This window comes from Ornithodoros turicata, chromosome 1, assembly GCF_037126465.1.
Source record: "Ornithodoros turicata isolate Travis chromosome 1, ASM3712646v1, whole genome shotgun sequence".
In the NCBI taxonomy this organism is placed as follows: domain Eukaryota; kingdom Metazoa; phylum Arthropoda; class Arachnida; order Ixodida; family Argasidae; genus Ornithodoros; species Ornithodoros turicata.
The window spans coordinates 121,425,328-121,448,431 of record NC_088201.1 but is presented as its reverse complement, the minus strand read 5'-3'; the positions used below and the strand labels follow the sequence as shown (position 1 = coordinate 121,448,431).

Below are 23,104 nucleotides of genomic sequence, written 5' to 3'. Positions count from 1 at the left end.
CTGATGAACGCAATGCTCGCACAAGGTGAAAGGAGCGTTTTGTGCTTTTCTAGAACATATGAGTGAAGCAGACGCATATCTTTCAGTGTTGCGCCAGGACGTAGCCACCAAGTAGAATTATAACCACAGCGGTTGCAGTAACTACTGCGTTTACTTACAATCTGTCGTGATGCGGCAATGTAAAGTGTGCCTCTTTGCCTCCAATATGTTACATAGTTATGCAGATCACTTCATCTTGACAAAAGAGGAATTAAAACTGAAAGTTGCTGAACAAATTTAAAATTACTGATTACTCTTACAGGAGTGCACATCACGCACAGATGCTGAGAAGGACCTGCCACTGACACCGTGCATTGTGGCCTTTGGTAGCCGAACTTAGATCCTCTAGTCATGCCATATTGCTAATATTGCTTCGAAATTTTAGGTGAAACTTTGTAGATCACAACAGAATACAAACTAAGCATCGATGGAAAACCTGTCATTGATGGCATCCGGACATTTCTGACGGCTCTGGCCTCGTGGTTTTCAACGTACCATTGCCTTCATATCATCAACCCCAAACAGTTGATGGCAACACTTGACTTCATCCAAGAGTAAGATGGATACCTTCTGCCATAATTCTTCATCTGGTTCTGTTATCTACCACATTAAGGATGTGAATTTCACTTTAGTTTTATCTTTCTTGTGTGCACAATTTATCATTTTAATTCTTTCAAGTGCTTAGCAGCGATATAAACCCTGACATAGCTGGAGTGATAAAAATGAGGACATCAGTCCATCCCAAGGTTCTGCGACTTGTGGAGAAGCTCCCTGGGCACGAGTGGAATATTTAAGTAAGTAATTACACTGCACGTAATGCCTTTATCATATGGGGATGAGATGTCCATGTAAACAGTCTATTAAATATCATTTGTTGCAGTTGTCTTGAATACTAATGCAGAAACACAGTACATCGGTCTGTTTCTGATCAGAAGATCTCAGGACAATTATTTTGTTCCATCCACATTATTATATTTTCCCTTTAGTCAATGCCTTTCAACTGCATGCAGAAGTGGCACATCACATACACATCATGTAGTGCCTTAATGCTTTTGTGATGTATGTGTTCAGAACTCAAAATCCAAGCTCCTTCATTTTCATTTTCTTCTTCCTGCATCTTATGCCATGTTTTCATTGCCAGCTCTCTTTTCTTTCGATTAACTGATTGCTCACGAAAAATTATGTTGATTGTGCAGGTCACAGGCACTACGCACAGAGGACACTAAAGGCTGCCATGAAAACACTACATGGAATGTACAGAATAAATAAGTTGCAATCAGGAAAATGTTTCTGGATTAATCGAAAGGGAACAAAAGGTATGAGGCAAGGATGCATTGATAGATGCTAGAAAAACCAAGACACACATACAGAGGGAGCAATGCATGTGCAATACTAATTATTATTGGACACTGAGTGGCATCCCCTGTATGTATTGCTCATTCTTTCTACCATCTATTGTGCTTGCTGTGTCACCTAACCACGAAGACACACACACAGTTCTTGTAAATATGTGGATGTTGTTCATATTTACACTTTGCACTTATTGTACAACACAGTTAACAGAACTCCTTTAGCCACTCGTGGCAATTAATTAGTCAAGAAGTCAGTCAAATAAACTTGAAACAACAACAATACGATTAAAAGTAGCAAGACACACCTGCGTCACGCAAAAGTGGATTTCTACACTTCGTAGACTATACCGTAATTTTACGGAGAAGTTCCCTAACGGTTCCCTGTCAAATTAATTATGTAGCCTGTGAAAGCAACGGCCAACCACCGTTTCTTCTGAAAAAAGCCGACCGTAAAATTACGGTAAAAGATTGGCATCCCAGCTGCCGTAGATTTTACCGTTTTTTTACGGTGAAATTTTTTACAGTGCATGTGAAAGGTCATATCTAAACCAATCGGATGATGCGAGTCCAATGGTTGCATCCATCACCTGCAGGGATCTCGCAATGGGCACACTCCAGCACGGTGGTCCTAAGCGGCTTGTTTTCATTAGCGGCGATTTGCACGATGTCCTTGAGCACGATTAAAACGCTCAACTTGGCCGTTGGTTTGTGGGTAGTAAATCGATACCAGAGTATGACGTATTCCACAACTGCGAAGGAAGTCTTCAAATCCGACTGCGAGGAATTGTGGCCCGTTGTCTGTGACAACTTCGTCCGGATATCCTTCACGGCTAAAGAGATGTCGCAAGAACGTAGTTACTGTGCTCGCTGTACACTGTAAGAAAATATTCCGTTTCAAAACGGGAACGAATGCTGCTATCCGTTGATGCCAGCCAAGTGCCCGTAGTCTTCCGTTACGGCTCTGATGGTAGACGGCGAATGTACAGGAATGCACCCGTAACTGAGAAAAACGGTGTTGAGTCTGTTGTGAACTGCCAACGGCTACCACTCAGTAAATAGCACATCATCACCGAAGTGCCATTTGGGCAAGGTACTGCTATATATCAGTAAGTATAGGAAACTGTACTCGTGATGTCCCTCTTCATTACGGCAGCAATTCACTAATTATAATGACGGGGCGCTGTCCAGTAATGAAACGATGATTCCGCTTTAAAACAGGGATAAATGCTGTCAGCCATGATGCTAGCTGGTTTCCTGTTGCTTTCCTTTACAGTCCTTATGATCAATGCGAGATGTCCAGAGATTTTGTTTCATTGTTAATTGTTCAATTCTCATGTTTTGTGTGTCCAGAGAGGATAGCTTTTCAATAATAACCCTTTATTTTGGAAATTACTGGAAAGACTACAAATAACTTGTGCATGACTTTGGTGGCGGAACATTTGACCGCTATGTATCACATGAGCTGAAAAGAAAAGAAAGTATTACTGAGCCTCCTTAGTCATAATACTTCCACAACAAATTAAATTATTTGATGAATAAAGAAATGTAATATGCTCGTAGGAAGCATTTACAACTTACATGTTCCCACTTCTTGCTATATTCATCTGCTGCCCTCACTGCCTCACGCATTTATGTATGTAGCCCTCTTGATTTTTTTATGCCTGCTGGCTCCCTTCGTTCTCAATGATACCAACCAGGTGCCTAAAATCACAACCAATTAATTAATTAATCAGGTCCCCCCTCAAGTCCTCCGAGCCCATTTTCATGCTCTGGTAGACGAGAAGTTTTCCACGTTTACGGCAGCATATACTGATGGCGCATCCCGAAACAACAAGTCCGCCTCAGCCTTCGTCATTCCATCCGAAGGCGTCGTGCACGGAAGACGCCTTTCACATCCAACCTCCTCCACAGCTGCGGAACTCTATGCCATCCTTTTCTTTCTACAACACATCGCTGATTTTCCACCCCCGGAATGGGCAGTCTTTACAGACTCCAAATCTGCACTTCAAGCAATTGAAACTTCCGGCATACGAGGCCCATCCGCACCCCTAGTCACCGACGTGTTAATGGCTTACCACACTATCTACGCCGCAGGCCACAGGCTCGTTCTCCAGTGGGTTCCAGCCCATTGTGGTGTCGTGGGGAACGAGCAGGCCGACAGCGCCGCAGAAGCAGCACTCTCGTCTCGGAACCGGACCCGTATTGTTCTGCTCAGAGGAGACCGCCGTTCAACTCTGCGACGTCTAGTGACACCCCTGGCTTCCCGCCAACGGACAACCGACATTCTTCCCCCCTCTATGTTGAACAGAGTTGATCCCATGCTCGCTTTCCGCATGCCACGAAACACATCTCGTCAGGATGCTGCATTAATCCACCGCATGCGCCTCGATGTGGCCTTTACAGCTCAGTGGCGTTACCGCTTGAGACAAATTGATTCTCCCACCTGTTGCCACTGTGGTGCTCTTGAGGATCTGGAGCACATTCTTCTTCATTGCCCTCACTACGAACCTTCCCGAATCACACTCTCCGAGTCTCTTCGTCAGCTGGACTCTGGCCCTTTCTCCCTACCGAAATTGCTTGGTCCCTGGCCCAATCCAGCCCAGCAACGCTCTGCGCTCAAAGCTCTTCTGACATTTCTGGACACCATCGGACTTCGATCGTTATTGTAAAGGGGCTCGTTATTTTATTCCCCCCATTCCACCAAGCACTGGGGTAGAGTATCGCCTGTTGCGATGAAACTCCCCACTCTCCAAGACCGAAATAAAGTTGTTGTTTGTTGTCCTTATGAGTATTCAAAATAATTGCATGAAATATTCTTAGTTTCACATGGTGTAATGATCAGGACAAACACTCCATTTCTCTACCAACTATTCCAAATAAGTTTATGAAGAACACTACACGTCCATCACTGCAAGTGGCACAACAAATTTCTGAGCACATAGATAGGATTTTTTTTTCATCCGTGAAACATGCTTATCAGCATAGTTCAGCATGGCAGAGACATCACCATATGTGAAGCATATGAATGTCTCTGAAAGGTTAGCAGTTGATATGGCCTCTGCTATACGTATGTGTTACATCGCCTGCTGTATTTACTGCAGTATGTATTGTACCAGCCGAGTAAATATGTAGTATAATATAAGGAGGGTTCTTGCGAGACAGGCCCGCAGATAATCTAAGCTAGAGCAATATCTAAACTTCCAAACCAGTTTTTTGTTACTCTACTACATGACGTGAGTTTCAAAATGCTATATCTTACCTGTATGTGATATGCTCTCCTACAACATTTCAATGCATGTCACAACATTTTTTTTTATATCTGCTGTACTCTATCCAGGTAAGCCATGCAAACAGCAAATATACCTGTGAATAAATATCAGGAGTGCCTCCCACCTTCAATGGATATGCAGGGCCATGACGCTGCCATGTGTGCCACTTCCTGTCGTTGAGAGGGAAGCGGAACATTGTCTGCTTCCAATGCATCAAGTACTGTCTTGCTGAGGCTCTCCCAAGGGCAATAAATTCGTGAGAGCAGAGGCATTTGTGGGATTGGTGAAGGTGCACTCACACATGTTGACTGATCTAAACAGGAAAGCAAAACAAAAAATGGCACTTAAAGCCCCAAGCAAGAGGGCAAAGTGGCATCTGGAGATGTATGCACTATACCTTGTTTCCATAGTCCATTTTTAACAATGAAAATGTCATCGAGGCATTTCTCAGCACCAGCAACCATACAGCGAAGTGATAACTCATCCACTAAATACACCTAGAAACAAATAACTGGTGTTACAAAGATTTTTAGAACAACAATGGAATTGAAGCTCATACGAGCATTATAAACGTTATAACAAAAGTGGCATACCTGTATGTCGCCTTCCTGACAAATTCCATGACGCACAGCAACTCTGATTAGCTCCTCAAGACATGTTACTGACACCAACTTTTTCGTTTTGTGATCTCTACTCCTGATCTTCAGAAACGCCTAGTAAAAAAAAGACAGAGAAAAAGCAGCAGCATTGAGCACGCTTTGAAAACCACACACATATGTAGCAATCACTGTAGCACGCATAGGGAAATATATGTACCTCTCATATGGAACTTTCTGTGTCAGAAAACTAGAAGTTAGTAAGCGAAACCAGAAGTATTGTATATATTTGGCAAAAATTTGGTTAAACAGACTATATATACCTCCATAATCATGGTTGAGCAGTGATATTCTGGGGGAGACAACAATTATTCTGGGGGAGTTTATTACTTCATAAGCTGAATATGGATGACTGTCCATTAATTCTGAGGGTCGCACACAACAATATTCACTTGTACCTGAGATTCAAGATGGTATAGCATGAGGTCTAGTAGGAAGGTTGATGGCTTTATGCGAAAAAGAAAAATTGGCATCACCTCCGGGCCAGTTTCCACAAAGATGTGTACCAGTTTCCCATAGCACAGGTTGTACTCGTCTCTGAAGACCACAAGATAGTGTCCTGTTGTATGTTGAGTCCCATGAATAGTGAGTGTCGAAGCACACAAGAAGGGACTGTCAACTCACAGTGCACGATGCATCTGTAATGAGGTGATGTTTTCAGCGTGCAATATGTGCTTCCTCACTGTCCACACTGCTGGCTGCAAGAAGTCAGAGAGCAAAACTTTTGAGACAATACTTTTTGTGTTGAATGTGTTGGCATTTCGTCAGGATGACACCTGGAGGAATTGGTTCTATAGTTCTTAGAAGCAGCATTACGTCCCTCTATGGTGCAAGGAACACCACTTGCAAAATCGTCATGTGATAGCAGATGGTCGAAAAGAGCTCGACGAGATGAAAATTTCTGCAGGAACAAAGTGCACCCGTATATCACCTACCAAGAGAGTGCAAAAAAGGGATCCATTTATGTACAGCCTTCAGCTGTGCGAGCAGGAAACCGTTACTGGTGAAAATTTTGACGCCGCTCTGACTAGTAAAGGTACATTTGTCTGGAAAAACTGTGAAATGTGACCTCTTTGATGAATTGTAAACTTTAGAGGATTGCAATTTTGCAGACAGGAGGCGTTCCTATAGTGCAAATGCAACAGATTTCAATGGAAAGTATAACAGGCCATATCGGAATGATATCCACTTTGGAGATTGGGACACCTTCAGGTGAACCTTCCACAACAGAGGAATTCTGTTTACTCCAGCTCCAAGGGGGAAAATAGAGTCACAACATTTATCAATTTTTAGTGCGAGATCACAGCAAAACACAAATTATTTCAGTAGCCTCCCCCTGAATAACTGAAGGTTAGGCAACTCTTTACGTTTCTACTCATGATCCACACACAGTGACACACACAGACACTGCTCTCCTGCTGTTGCACACCGTTGCTGAAACGCGTCTGCAACGAAACAATTTTTTCAACCATGCATACAAGTGGTGCTTATTTGACTTGGTATAGTAGTGGAACAACGAAACAGAGTTTCAACTCACCTTTGCTTTGCGGGGGTACAGTCGGCCAAAGACCAAACACTAGATGCACTTCTAAACACTTAAAACTTCACGGAGCGTCTCATGCGTCTACGAGGAAAGAATTTCGCGGGCTTCCAGTTAGCGGCTCAGGTGACAATGCTGTATTGCTCCGCGCTGCGCACTCGCTGACGGCGAGACGCCGCCGTCCTTGAGCCCGCCACATTCATCCGAGCAAAAAGTTACGCCCGAATATCGCGATATCAGTGTTGGATCGTTTAAAAACTGTAAATATGTGCTTCGCTGAAGACATGATTCGTCTTCCATATTTCTGCTAGTATAATCGTGACGTGGTCTGAACAAAATATTTCATTTTCAGCGATATTGCTCTACTCATTCCTGGAAAAGACCAGTGGAAAAGACGACGGGATAGCAACGGTTCATGTGCCGCTACGGAATTGGAGCAGCAATGAAAAAGAGAAGCTCTGGTTCCGTGGGCGCTTTTCCGTAAATTTACGGTCTTTGTTAACAGTGTAACGGTGAATGAAAAAGAAACTTCCGGCCATTTGCTGTGATAATCCACCAGAGTAAGTGCATAGCGATACGGCTGTGGGTTCTGCTCAAACGGTCCAACGATGTCCAACCCCAGCTTCGACCACGGTGCTTTAGGGAATGGTACTGGATGAAGAGGTTGCTGGGCGGTCTTCGCGGACTTATCGCAAACCTGGCAGACAGAGCATGATCGTACCATCTTTTCCACCTGAGAATCCATGCCTGGCCACCAGTAGTACTCTCGCAACCGCTGCTTCGTGCGGACAGTGCCACAATGGGTGTCATGAGCAGATGCCAGGAGCCGGTCAGTCAGCCTGAGGAACGACAATGCGATCTCCTCGTAGTAGGAGTCCGTGCACGGGAGAAAGCTCATCTCGACAACGGTAAAACGGAAGCGTGATGTCGGTAAATTGACGCAAGGCCACGAGTTGTCTTCAATGAATTTAAGAACAGCGGTAATCGAAGGATCCACGCGTGAAGCTTCATGCATTTCCTTTTTTGAGACTGCAGACGAAACTACGTACGCAGACAACTTCCTCATCGAAGCTATCTTAAGCAGGCAACGGTAGCCTGGATAGGGCATCCGCGACGCAATTTTGGTCGCCTTTCTTGTATTTGATGGTGAAATTGTAGTAGAAGAGCCGAGCGGTCCACCGTGAGATGCGAAGGGGCCAGTGTCCACTTCCTTGTGAACCCAGGAGTGTGACCAAAGCCTGTAAACGGTCGTCCCCAAAGGTATACATGCCAGTGTTCGCACGCCCACAAGCACGCCAATGCTTCCCGTTCGCCTACAGAATACTTCCTTTCTTGGGCAGTCAGCGTTTGGGATGCAAAAGCAACAGTGTGCAGGTGGTTATCCTGCAGCTGCTGTAAAACGGCACCCAAACCAGAAGAAGAAGCATCGGTGGTTACTACGACTGGAAGACGGGGGTCGAACATGTGGAGAATGGGACATGAAGCTAGCAGCGACTTGACACGAATGAAACACTCTTCTGCTTCTCGTGTCCAGGAAAATGATTCTCCACTTCTCAAGAGCTTCCTCAGTGGCTCCAGGACCTGTGCATAATGCGGAATAAATTTGCTATAATAACCGACAAGGCCAAGAAATGACCGAAGAGATTTTATGTCGGTTGGCGGAGGGGCTTTCTCGATGGCTTCCGTAGCCGATGGCAAAGGTGAGAGCCCTCGAGCACTCACAGTATGTCCTAAGAAAGTCAGTTCGGGGACGTCAAAAATGCACTTGTGATTGAGCCGCAAGCCTTCTTGCGAAAGTCGTTGTAGAACTGCTTGAAGATTGTCCATATGCTCCTGCTCAGTTCGCCCGTACACGATGATGTCGTCAATATAGAATAATACTCCTTGACAGCCTTGCAGTAGGAGTGACATCATGAGCTGGAACGCTGACGGAGCGGATGCAATTCCAAAGCATACACGTTTGAAACAGGAAACAGTCCCTGCTCTCTGGATGTAAAGGAACCTGATGATATGCTGAAGCTAAATCGAGCTTGGAGAAACGCGTAGCTCCAGACAGGGCATTTAACAGTTCATCTGTATGGGGCAAGGGGAAACAATCTGATATGACTGCCTTGTTTGGCTCCCGGAGGACCACACAAAGGCGGATGGAGCCATCTTTCTTTTTCACCACCATGATTGGTGATACCCATTCCGACGCAGTAATCTTCTCTATTATATCTTGCTCTTCTAGTCGTCGCAGTTCATCTGAAACTTGTTCGCATGTGAAAGGTCATATCTAAACCTATCGGATGATGCTAATCCAATGGTTGCATCCATCACCTGCAGGGGTCTCGCAATGGGCACATTTTACGTTTTGCGAAACTTCCACAACGTTCTTTTACCAATGAAAGGGATGTGACTTTCACACTGCCTGGGGGACTGGTGGCAACCTCAAACAAAAGCTATGATGTTACGACTGGATAAAGATCTTTACGCAAAAATACTCCAAAAGCCGGGAGATGACATAACGACAGAAAGAGAGGACTCCGACTTAACGTAACAAATAACAACTTTAAGCAGACGTTTCGCCTGTCATACGACAGGCATCACCAGTGCAAGACTGAGCGGGAGAGCCAACAACCAGTCGCTACTTAAGGAGATGACAGTATTGTTCGGGAAGGGGGCCACGGTTTTTGTTACAATGCAAGGGATCAGCGCGTATGTGCCACGATTCCAGGAGCTTCCTCGGTCCCCATCTTTGCTCGCGTACCAAGGTCACCGCGTTATCGTAGTCGAAACAATGCCCAGTGTTCCAAGAATGCTCGCTGAGTTCGGTCTTAAGTCGCGTGGCATGTGTGGCGTTCCGGACGTCGCTCTTGTGTTCTTTTATGCGGGTCCTTCTTTTTCGGCCTGTCTCGCCAATATAACACGTGTCACAGTCTAGACATTGTAGCTTGTAAACCACGCCAGACTGGTCTTCTGGGGCGACAATGTCCTTTGGCTTGGAGATGAGGCTGCGCAGTTTAACGTGCGGTCGGAAGGTCGTCCAGATTTCCAATGGAAGTAGTGCCCGGCGGATAGACTCTGAAACGCCTTTGACGTATGGAATTGTGACCCGGGTCAGGCGGGAGCGATCCCCATCTTGCGGTTTACGTGGCTGCATACGTTTCCGGGTGTCCTCAATAAACCTGTGTGGGTAGCCTCGCTTGTCCAGGGAAGCGGAGATCGTCGCATCTTCACATGCCCGTAGCTCGCTGCAAGACGACAATTGCTCTGAACGATGCAATAAAGTTCGCACCACACTTCGCTTATGTTCCGGGGGGTGATGTGATTCAAAACTTAGGAAAGTGCCGGTATCGCAGGGCTTTCTGTAGACACACGTATGGATGCTCCCCGTACTGTCCCTGCATACACATATATCCAAGAAAGGAAGCTTGCCGCCCTGCTCGACTTCATACGTGAAATTGATCGATGATTCGATGGAGTTGAGAACCGAGTGGAATTCCTCGACGTGGTTCCTGTCTAGGATGACGAACGTGTCATCTACGTAGCGCCGGTAGAACTTAACTGGGCGGGAGAACCGTTCCATGGCCGTCTCTTCAATGTGTTCCATGACCAAGTTTGCTAGCGTCACTGATACAGGGCTTCCCATAGGGCATCCTTCGATTTGGTGGGAAGCCCTATGGGAAGCCCTGTATCAGTGACGCTAGCAAACTTGGTCATGGAACACATTGAAGAGACGGCCATGGAACGGTTCTCCCGCCCAGTTAAGTTCTACCGGCGCTACGTAGATGACACGTTCGTCATCCTAGACAGGAACCACGTCGAGGAATTCCACTCGGTTCTCAACTCCATCGAATCATCGATCAATTTCACGTATGAAGTCGAGCAGGGCGGCAAGCTTCCTTTCTTGGATATATGTGTATGCAGGGACAGTACGGGGAGCATCCATACGTGTGTCTACAGAAAGCCCTGCGATACCGGCACTTTCCTAAGTTTTGAATCACATCACCCCCCGGAACATAAGCGAAGTGTGGTGCGAACTTTATTGCATCGTTCAGAGCAATTGTCGTCTTGCAGCGAGCTACGGGCATGTGAAGATGCGACGATCTCCGCTTCCCTGGACAAGCGAGGCTACCCACACAGGTTTATTGAGGACACCCGGAAACGTATGCAGCCACGTAAACCGCAAGATGGGGATCGCTCCCGCCTGACCCGGGTCACAATTCCATACGTCAAAGGCGTTTCAGAGTCTATCCGCCGGGCACTACTTCCATTGGAAATCTGGACGACCTTCCGACCGCACGTTAAACTGCGCAGCCTCATCTCCAAGCCAAAGGACATTGTCGCCCCAGAAGACCAGTCTGGCGTGGTTTACAAGCTACAATGTCTAGACTGTGACACGTGTTATATTGGCGAGACAGGCCGAAAAAGAAGGACCCGCATAAAAGAACACAAGAGCGACGTCCGGAACGCCACACATGCCACGCGACTTAAGACCGAACTCAGCGAGCATTCTTGGAACACTGGGCATTGTTTCGACTACGATAACGCGGTGACCTTGGTACGCGAGCAAAGATGGGGACCGAGGAAGCTCCTGGAATCGTGGCACATACGCGCTGATCCCTTGCATTGTAACAAAAACCGTGGCCCCCTTCCCGAACAATACTGTCATCTCCTTAAGTAGCGACTGGTTGTTGGCTCTCCCGCTCAGTCTTGCACTGATGATGCCTGTCGTATGACAGGCGAAACGTCTGCTTAAAGTTGTTATTTGTTACGTTAAGTCGGAGTCCTCTCTTTCTGTCGTTATGTCATCTCCCGGCTTTTGGAGTATTTTTGCATCTATCCGTTCCAACCACGGCTCAGCTGCTCTAGGCAGTGTGAGAGAGTACTGCGACCAAGCTACTAAGATCATTCGCCTCGAGTGTCACCAACGCTTCAACCGGGAATGCCTGAAGCACAGTGTCGTTCCTCAAACCCTCAGATGTCGGCCTCTTGTGGACACCCCGTATGGCAGGAAGCTTGCTCGGGACTTCGGCATCAACTGTTTGAAGGCCCGGCTCCTCGAAAACAAGTCGAAACTCAACGACTCCCGCCACCGACTGGACGCAGCTGAAAAGGCCTTGGTGCGTACCCTTCAGCCCGACGAGTTGCGACAGGTTTTCAGCGCCCGGAAACAGGCAGAGCTGCTAGAAAGAAACAAGCGGACCGAAATTCACGACCAGAAGTTGTCCCGCCTGCTGCCGAAGAAACCTCCGGGGTATGACTGCAAAAACGTCTTCAATCTGTCATCGAAGACACTCACCGACGGGCACGTAAGCCTTCTGTCGAAAGGACTGGATTTCGCTCTCGCGCCCCGTGCTGTGCCTAAACGAGAAATCATAGTGGAAATCGAAGACAGGCTTCGCCACATCAAGGACTCAACAGGTGTCAACCTAGCACGCAGCCGCATCGCCACAGTCCTAAACAACGTGAGTGGGCCACCCTCTAACCTGTCTAAGCAAGAACGGTCGGCGCTGCGTGACCTGCGCTCGGACAAATCAGTCATCGTCTTACCAGCGGATAAAGGGAAAGGCACGGTCATATTGGACACGGAGGACTACCGTACGAAGATGCAAGAGATCCTTGACGATGCTGCACATTTCGTCCCCTTGACGCATGACCCGACGGCTAAAGCGGAACGCTCTTTGGTGGACCACCTCCGTCAGTTAAAGAAGAAGGGCCACCTAGATGATGTCACCTACCGCCGCCTCTTCTCATCGGACGGTGCTACTCCCAGAATTTACGGCCTCCCCAAGATACACAAGCCTGGGTGCCCTTTGAGACCGATTGTCTCGTTCATCGGGTCGCCGACGTACAACCTGTCCAAGTATCTAGTAGAACTTGTGACTCCCGTTACCGGTAACAACAACCTGACGGTGCGCAACTCGAAGGAGTTTGTCGAGCTGGTCCGGACGCAGGCCCCAAGCAACAACGATGTTATGGTGTCATTCGATGTGGTGTCACTGTTCACCAACGTTCCGAAGGATCTCGCGGTACAAGTGGCGGAGGACCGACTACGGAAGGACAGCACCCTGCCATCACGGACGTCACTCACAGTTGAAGAGGTAGCTATACTTCTGAGAGTCTGCCTCAATCAAACTCATTTCTGCTTCAACGGCAAGTGTTTTCACCAAATCGAAGGATGCCCTATGGGAAGCCCTGTATCAGTGACGCTAGCAAACTTGGTCATGGAACACATTGAAGAGACGGCCATGGAACGGTTCTCCCGCCCAGTTAAGTTCTACCGGCGCTACGTAGATGACACGTTCGTCATCCTAGACAGGAACCACGTCGAGGAATTCCACTCGGTTCTCAACTCCATCGAATCATCGATCAATTTCACGTATGAAGTCGAGCAGGGCGGCAAGCTTCCTTTCTTGGATATATGTGTATGCAGGGACAGTACGGGGAGCATCCATACGTGTGTCTACAGAAAGCCCTGCGATACCGGCACTTTCCTAAGTTTTGAATCACATCACCCCCCGGAACATAAGCGAAGTGTGGTGCGAACTTTATTGCATCGTTCAGAGCAATTGTCGTCTTGCAGCGAGCTACGGGCATGTGAAGATGCGACGATCTCCGCTTCCCTGGACAAGCGAGGCTACCCACACAGGTTTATTGAGGACACCCGGAAACGTATGCAGCCACGTAAACCGCAAGATGGGGATCGCTCCCGCCTGACCCGGGTCACAATTCCATACGTCAAAGGCGTTTCAGAGTCTATCCGCCGGGCACTACTTCCATTGGAAATCTGGACGACCTTCCGACCGCACGTTAAACTGCGCAGCCTCATCTCCAAGCCAAAGGACATTGTCGCCCCAGAAGACCAGTCTGGCGTGGTTTACAAGCTACAATGTCTAGACTGTGACACGTGTTATATTGGCGAGACAGGCCGAAAAAGAAGGACCCGCATAAAAGAACACAAGAGCGACGTCCGGAACGCCACACATGCCACGCGACTTAAGACCGAACTCAGCGAGCATTCTTGGAACACTGGGCATTGTTTCGACTACGATAACGCGGTGACCTTGGTACGCGAGCAAAGATGGGGACCGAGGAAGCTCCTGGAATCGTGGCACATACGCGCTGATCCCTTGCATTGTAACAAAAACCGTGGCCCCCTTCCCGAACAATACTGTCATCTCCTTAAGTAGCGACTGGTTGTTGGCTCTCCCGCTCAGTCTTGCACTGATGATGCCTGTCGTATGACAGGCGAAACGTCTGCTTAAAGTTGTTATTTGTTACGTTAAGTCGGAGTCCTCTCTTTCTGTCAAAGATCTTTACGAAGCGCTTCGTTTCTTCTCACTACCTTGTCGGTATGTTCGAGGACTGGGGCTTCTCGTCAACGGCGCATAGGCAACTCGTGTACTCTCCCACAGTTTGAATGAGCCTGACGGAACTGGGAGACCATTGGGTAAACGTAAAGTGATGCTCTGGGGACACTACAACAAGCTCACGCAGTGTGGTCATTCATTTCTCCGTCAGCGGGAGACCTGTAGGAAAGAAGAGGTTGAAGGTCGCGTGCTCGTAGGTGGGGCGCGCAAGGCCGCAACCTCGTGGACCCTGCCTGACAAAAAAAAATCGCTGCGCGTCGCTCGGGTAAAAATAAAAGATTGTCTCACTTGGCGACTAAAGTAGAGGCATGACGCCACCTTTTCAAAAATAATCAAGGAAACCGAAGATGACATTTTTGAGAAAATTGAAGTGCAACATTGGCAATTTTCGCTAACCACGTGCGATTCTCAAGCTAATAACACAGAAAGCACTGGACTGAGAAAAATGAACTTTATACAGCACGAAAGTTCTTTCAACGTCCTATCGAATGGCACTAAGCTCGATGTCCTCCAACGTTCCGTCATGAAGAAAATTGGTGACAAAGTTTGGCCTTTTTGAACGTTTACGCCAAGTTTGGCATTTTTTAACAGAAAATCTGTGGCGTTCAGAGTTCTGTGGGTGGCTGTCGACAGTGTCTATGGTGCAGCCTATAATCACGAAAAACCTCCAGTTCCTAGGCATGAAATCAGCGGTGCTAGATCCCGTCAAAGACGGTCCAGAAGAAAGAGCGCTCAAGCAGCCTCCGACTTTTCTCCTCTTCCTCGCGGAAACTACCCCACGCACGAGCGTCGCACGTGGTGCGATTTGCTTCGTTTGAGCTGTCCTCTAACATATATTTTTTCTGAGCAAGTTAAAAAATACGGCTTTCACCCGCTGTTCGATTTAAAATGAAACTACCCCGCTGTCGTTTTGGACTGCACGATATATTTTAAACAGTTTATGTTTAACGATATATTTTGCAACGACATATTTTTCATGGTGGATTCTTGAGCGATTGTTTTTCGGGCGGGGATTTGTGTACGGTTGATTTCTTATCGGGGAATTTTACGCGGTTTATTGTAACACAATGTATTTCGAAAGAGATTTTCTTAAGGGATTTATTCTTAAAGATTTATTAGTGTAACCCCGGAAGTGGGTTGTCCGTCTCTATGCGACCCGTGGCCAGTGTTGCTTACTTAGTGGGGGATGCTTTCTGATTTGGCGGCTGACGAATTTTTTTGGGCCGTGTATCCTGGCCGGCTTTATCTCTCTCTGTCTCTTTCTTTTTCTTCTTTTTGTGTGTGCGCGCTTTCTTGGCCTTTCTCTTCTTGGCATGGTTCGTTGCATATTTGTTTGTTGAGTGGAAACGGGCATTTCGGCGCAATGTTGTGCTTGCACTTCTCATTCACGGTTCGTTGCTCGTTACCGAGTAGGTGTTGGTGCTTCCGGATTTTTCTTTTTTTTTTTTTGCGGTCTGCGGGCCTTTTGCAGTGTACCCTAACGAGCTTTTTGTTCTTTCCGGATGGTATGGATATCTGTTCAGTGGAACCGGGTATTTCAGCGCACAGGCAATGTTGAACGTGGACATGTTGGTCATTGTTTCTGTGCATGTACAAGTCGGTTTATTGTGCGTTGCAAAGCCCTCTGCCTAGCTGCATTGGCGGCAAATTGTTCGGGCTTGTCGTGTGTATCCTTCTAAGATGTGTAAAAATTACGTTTGGGTATTTCCCCAAGGATGACGAAAAATTGAAACTATGAGACGAAGGAACACACAAACGATCACAAATTGGCATATTGTGTTTGTGACCAGCCTGTGTTCCTTCATCACGACATTTCAAGTTTTCGTCATGTTTCACCTGTCTACCTCCCTCATTCAGCAGAAAGGGGTCTGACAGATGACGACGTCCATCGAGCAGTTAGTGCATGCACATTTATTAAATAGACTTTAAATAGCAGCTTTTCAAGTATTGAGTACTCTGCTCCCAATTTTATTTTGTTCGTGCCTAGCAACAGCGGCTTGATGATGGCAGTGCACCACATCCCAGCATCTCAAAGTTACACAAAAAGGGCACTGTGCGTGAACAATTTGAAACATCCGAGTGCAAGCGTAACAGGGAACATCGAGCGGATGGTACATGACATCACACGATTTGTTCCGGCGCCCAACAGACAACGCTAAGCTCTCTGTGTCTCTCCCTGGTGTTATTGGAAAGCCTCCTCTCTACACTGTCGTGTATAGAGGCTTTGGTTGTTGTCGCTCTCGTCTATATGCACTACGTCTCGCGTCTACGTCTCTCGTCCTCTCGTCTATTCTACTTGTCGTGCACGAGGTCATTTACCCTCCACTTGGTGTTCACGGTCGTAATGCTCACGTGAAAATCTATGAACTGTACTGCGCCGACGGGACTCATAGAAGATGACGGATGAGGCACAACAATGACGAGATGTACCATTGGTATGACTATCAAAATCGAATTCAGATACAATCCTCAGAACGCTACAAATTCATTCCACACCAATTTCAGATTTAAAATCATTTTCATCAATCGAATAATATTAAACATTCTATATGAATGTGTCAAAAACGTTTGTTTAAGTAAGATTTATCAAATGCGTTGCCAAAAGGTCCGTTATCGTTTGCAGCTTTTGCATGTGGACGTCAAAAGAAATAGAGATTCTCCGCCTAATATGCTATCGTGCGCCGTCCCGTAATATGAATCCCGTAATCCCACATATGAAACATGGGCATACGCATTGTAACTGATATTTACAGTGGGTAACCGGGGCGGTTGCAAGAGGAATAGAATGCTCTGGGACGGGGACACACTGACACTGAATACAAACGGACACCTTCCTCCCGAACAATGCAATCGCAGGAAAATGCCAAGGACAGGGACATTGAGGCTTTTCCGGATAGGGGAATCACCGCTTCTGCAAGATAGGTTCGAGCTGATCGTTTCCGGATCTACGGATAACGAATTCCGCATAGCCGTATCAAAGACCAACGGTAGCAACTTCATTCCCGGTGACGTAACGCGGATAACTGAATTCCGGATAAGCGAGACATGACTTATCTCGTTAAAAGCTAGACTCCATCAAAATCGAGAACTGTCGTAGAAAACTGAGTTCATTTCAAAGCCAATCATTCGCGAAAACGCCATGTAACCCAGACCCGAATCCCGCTCAATAAAGTACTCGAAAATGAAATCCAAATCAGACCTGAATGACACTAATGCTCATCCTATGAGCATTAGCAGCACTAATGAGCATAAAAATCCTGGTTTACGGAACATCGGATTTCCACTCCATCGTGTAGTTTATTTACTTGTTTTATTTATTTATTTTTCATTTCTTGCCCAGGCTTCGCGTCCGATTCCGTCCAAGGACGGCCGCCATTTAGTGACAACTTGCGTCGTTATGATCAGAGTTGTCTCGCGACGTAAGGCTCTAAAGTGTTATTTTTATTATTTCTTGCACCAAGTGTGAGTGAGGAATCTGGAACGGATGTCCCCGGCTGCAATATTTTGTCTTTCTTTCAACGATCGGTTATAAGATCGCTTGTTGCCGCTTCATCCACAGTGCCAGCTCATCTACCCTGCAATGTCATGCAGTTTTGTGCCGCCGCATGCACTGCGCCACGTCATCCATTAGGCTGCCTCGTCCCGTTTTCAGTCTCTTTCTGTGCGAAACTGTAGGGCCACCTTTACAACGTTTCTTCTCAACGCAAGTTTTGATACGACTTTCTGCTCTCGCCGATAAACAAGTACACTGTCTTATTATTCTTATTTATTGTTTCCCCCTTAGAAATGTCACATCGCTAAGACCAGCCTCAGAAACGCCAACGAAGCGGTATCGTATAACGAACGTATTGTCGCTTTCGTTGCAAAATGTCCAAGAATAGACCAATTTTGCTGAATCATAGCAATCCAGTACGCCTTGTCACTGTCGATCTGTTTCGCAAAGTAGAGCCCTGGATTATAATAATTTTTACTTTCATTCTTATATATATATATATACAGCGTGCGTCACATTAGATTGACCAAAGATTTCTTAAATTCCTGATTTTATTTTCTTTCTGAAAACTCAGTGAATATGTATATTCATTATGCGGCCTACCTAAAGGTGGTACTGCATCAGCAATTAGTGTAGGCGTTAATGAACTTTCATATTAATCTTCTTAATTGGTGGAAATAGGATGATGGTTTAAATTTCAATGACGTAAACGACGATATATCGAAACCGCAGCATTTTTTTTTGTGATCCAATAAAAAAGATGCGAAAATGCAAAACTTTCGAGTGTTCCGCGGGGTTTGCCATAGCAGCGAAGAATCACCCCACCTCATCATCATCCTATGTATGCGCGCGGCGGAGTTTGCGGCCGTTTTTACCTACCGCCCTCTCTGCCACACCCGCTTCGTACTGCACGAGTCGACATCCTTATTCAGTGACTTTATTTTTATTATCTGCGTGCCACGTTCCGAAGTTATGGGTCAGCAGTTTCATCGCGTGGCCTTAAGTCTCTTCGATTTGGCTGCACTCGCTTTGGAACAGCCTTTTTTTTCGTAAAAAATAATTAATTTACAGAGGACAAAGAACCGAGTAGCAAAAATAAATCGTGTTCGTAGTATCTGCCCACAGTGTCCTAATGACAGCCATGAGCACGACTTATTCCTGTCTTTCTTCCGTTTCGGGCAAGGAAGCAGAAGACAAGCCTGCAACGCCACTCGCTTCGTCGTTTTGTAAGCGACCGCGCATCACTAGTGCTGAACCTACCCTCTAAGCCCAGTGACGCATAGGTGCCGCCTGATCAACTGGCACATTTTTTAAAAAATGTGCCACATGACTTCAAGGGGCATGCGGTGCCTGCGAAAGCTGCAGGTGCCACGTGCCCCCTGAAGCAACTGGTACGACACCCCTGCTGACGCCAGGAACCACAGCGTACCGGACGTATCGAAGGGTTACTTGTACCCACTAATACGCGAAACACATTGCGCCTCTCCAGTTCCCTAACAGAAAAATTACCTCCACGCTTCGCAAAAAAAAAAAAAGAAAAAAGAAAAAGCAAGGAAGAAAATGCTCCAAGTACATCGAACATGAAACACCAAATTTTATTGGCTTGCACATACCTTTAAATTGCATCCAGTACATCATCATTTGCCGAATGGAAAGCATACACGGTTCACTAATCTTAACACACACATATGGAACACACGTTGCACGGACACACAACCCATCCGATACACCAGGCAGTCCTCCAAACGCCGAACACACAATCCTGGAAACTTCGAACAGGCTGGCACTGAAAGCTCAATGAAGATCCTTAGTGACGAACACGACGGTTCCTCAAACGAAATGGCCGAGGAACAATTGTCCAACAAGTGGCAACAGACACCAATTCCATGCGAGAAGCAGTTGCAATCTTTCACGCGTATGTGTGACCGTTGAGACAGGAAACAACCTGTAAAGAAATCGAAGTGAATATCACGCTGGTATTATTCCAACGTTAATGCTGGAATAGTACTCCATTTCGTAACTCACCTCCTCGCAATGGATACAGTACGAAAGAATACAATTAACCTCGCTTGGAATGTACATCGTCGCTTCACCGATGCAGCCGATCCTCTCCTACCGCCATTTGCAATGCGTCCACCGTCTGCAACAGAATGTACTTCGATTGTTAAACACGAGTAAAACGCAGGCGTCGTACGATGCATCACAGCTGGGTTGGCTTATTAAGCAAACATGAGGTCTGCACTTAAAAAGCAAGGTGTCATCCTTCTCAAAGGCGAGGTTGCAACGCAGACAGCGTCAAGAAAGCGGGAAGCGGGAAGGGACGTACTGCGGGAGAATACGTTATGCCGTGTCACTCCTCCCCGGCGGAGCGCGGAACAAAGTAGTACGCTCCAACGAAGGCACGCATATTCAGCCGGCACACGCATTATTCAACAAGCACACGAGTACAAGGTTCAGGAGGCACACATATTATTCAGCGGGCACAAAGCCATTTCATACCAACATGACGGCTTTGTACCTGCTGAAATTTGGCGATGGGGATCACTGTGCTTGCTATTTTATAACCGTTACGGCTGCTTCCAGACGGTTACGGCTGTGTACCGGCTGCACTTTCTGAGGGAACTTTTTTAACTGGCACATGTCCGTCACAGGATTTAGAGTGTACACTTGCACTGTTTCCGTCCGCCGGGGAGCGCCTACACCAGCTCAGCAGTGCCGTGAACCAGTGCCGGAGATGCAGTCCAAATCGAAGATACCTCTTATCAGATGCAACCACATACTTTGGCGTACAAGGCAGGAGTGGTCCATGCTTTGAGGAACAGCGTGACGCCAATTGGGAAAGGACGACACCGAAAAAAAGAGGGGGGGGGGGAGCGGCCGCAAAGCCCATGAAACAACACTCTAAAGTTTTGCATCCTCGCATCTTTTTTACTAGAGCACTGGAAGGAGCTGTGGTTAGGGTCCTTGCCGATTAGAAACCCCTGAGTCGTGCTCTCCAACTTTGCAATTAAATCCTCCGGCGTATATTCAATAATTTATTTATTTATTTATTTTCAACAATACTGCAGGCCTTAAAGGGCCCATGCAGGAGTGAATACAAGAGGTTGAAGGTATACATTGGCAACATCGAACTACATCATAACACAGTATATAGGCTCTGCAATTCAACTTTTAAAATGTAGCACTGATTGCTGTTGAGAAGGCATCATCAGAGGCGAACGCGCAAGGCGGTAAATTGTAGGCAAGGCGGTAATTAAGAGCAGTAATTATGAAAGTTTATTAAGACCTGTACTAATTACTGATACCGTATCACCTTCATATAGGCTCTATCATGTATAGTACCAGAAACAAAAATAAATCACAAATTTAAGAAAGTTTTTGTCAATGTTACGTTACGCACCCTGCATCTTCTGCCCCGTTTGTTTTGTAGACTGCACGTTTTTCTTCCCGTCTTTACTCCGCAATGGAATCAACGCAGAACATCGAGTTGCACCAAATTAAAAAAAAATGGCCTGGTCAATGTAATATGAGCAGTTTTGTACCCTCTACCAAAACTAAGTAACGAAATACCGCTACCCGCTACTCCATAGAAAAGTAACGCAATACTACTCTCGCTACAAATTTGAGAAAGAAACGAGATACCGCTACGTCTACCAAATAACAGTAACGTAAATACCATGCCGCTACTTGTCTGCTACCGTACCCTTCTCTAAGCAACACCTTACCTTAGGCATCTCTTTGTCGGTTATGTCTAAAGACCGTGCAATATCTAATTTCCCTCACATAGCTGACATGCAGTATAGGGTATACCACTATACCTGCAGCCTTTATATGTTATTTCACACTGATCTTGGCCTTGAGATGATGCGCATTAAGGTATAATTCAATTCACATAGAACATGTGTGCATTTAAAAATGGTCCCGTTAGAATGTTTGAAGCACAAAACGATTTTCTCCAGTGATGGTATTCTGTCCGAAATATCAGCGGATCTCAACCTCAAACTCTTCCGTCTACTTCCTGTCGACGGTTGGATGAGTGTGATCAAGTGGCGATACTGCCATGATAAGCGACCACACGTTGAGTCATCAATAGGTGGCTACCATGAGGTGAAAATATATAAAAAAATGGCGGTACCGTTCAAGCTGGGCTGGCGGCAAGTGGAGCTGAAGTGGTGCCAGTTCAAATTGGACCAGTTTACATGTTTGGGGGAAGTTTTGGTTTCGGTACTGGGGCTGGTTTCTATGAAGATTGCAAGACGAAGTTATAGGAACGGTCAGAAAATAACTTTATAGTAGAAAAAATCCTATTTCAGTTTTTTGATAATTTCGTTAGTATTAACAAAAGCCATTTTGGAATTGTTATATTTGTATTTTGCGCGTTCCTGCTCCCACGATGGATGATACGTTTACCGCGTTTACTGTGCATGTGTAACGGTCGGTTGCTTAGCAGTACGCCTGAACAGAGATTTTTGCTTATGTTCTTAGCATGATGTATGACATAGACGTTGGTCGTATAATCTAAAGGATTTGTCTAAGTTTCGACTATGAGCACCAGTGGCTTCACTATACGGCCGGACGGATGTCATAGGATTACAGCTCGACTACAACTGTGGAGACCACTTTGTCGTGAGTGCTAACGCTGAAGTGCTTTTTCCTTGTGCACCATTTAGAAGCATTACATCCCCTAGAACCTCTTGTCTTTGTTCCGCGTCACATTCGTGGCAAGTGCATGCCGTTTTATGAGTAACATCCTATTTATGGTAACGTTACTAGTATCTTTTTTCGTTCTCGTGTTTGAGATCTTTCACACCACGGATGTTCTAGAACCAGCGTAGCTTCCCAGAGTAGTAATCATTGCCCCCGAAAGAAGGCGAATCTCTTAGTTGAAATGCACAGTTACTGCACAACGGAAATGTTGAGATATTCGCGTGCTTTAGGGGGCCACGACTGCTCAAATTGAGTGACCGTCCATGCACACGCTATTACATGTTGCAATTGAATGCATATTTACTTGTATCTTTTCAACTTTCCAGAAACCTTAAGCTGCTGGGGCTCAAACGAAAATATTGATCCATCGTGTGCTATTAAGAACATCTCAAATACTCTGTTGGATGATTCAAGATGTCCACAAGGCAGTCAAGCAAGGCACCAATCAAATATGAAATATTACCTATTCCATGTAACTCTGTAGTTCCTCAACGGCTATAATTTAATCACGTTATAGTAACGCTACATATGCAATAGAATGTGTGTAATGTTTGACTACAAATAAAACGCATTTTTGCATTGCAGTTCCTTGGACCTGCCTGTGTTGACCAGTCCACGTTGTGGACCAGTCCCACTCTAGAAACCAGTTGGGCTAACTGGTACGAGTGGATCATACTGGTCCCTGTTCGATAA

General features: G+C 46.2%; 1 protein-coding gene and 1 long non-coding RNA gene across 2 annotated transcripts; one reads left to right on the top strand and one right to left on the bottom strand.

Annotated features, from left to right (window-relative positions):
• Positions 1-4,672: 4,672 nt before the first annotated feature.
• Positions 4,673-5,274, bottom strand: LOC135368516 (uncharacterized). Its single transcript, XR_010414806.1, has 3 exons — positions 5,254-5,274; positions 5,058-5,157; positions 4,673-4,973 (listed from the first exon to the last, which is right to left on the bottom strand). It is a non-coding gene; the product is annotated as an uncharacterized LOC135368516 (long non-coding RNA).
• A 5,243-nt stretch (positions 5,275-10,517) lies between these two features.
• Positions 10,518-23,104, top strand: LOC135384554 (uncharacterized). The gene is made up of 4 exons (XM_064613752.1): positions 10,518-10,711; positions 10,916-11,232; positions 11,702-13,908; positions 22,997-23,104. The coding sequence occupies exons 1-4, from the start codon at positions 10,518-10,520 to the stop codon at positions 23,102-23,104; spliced, it is 2,826 nt and encodes a 941-aa protein (XP_064469822.1).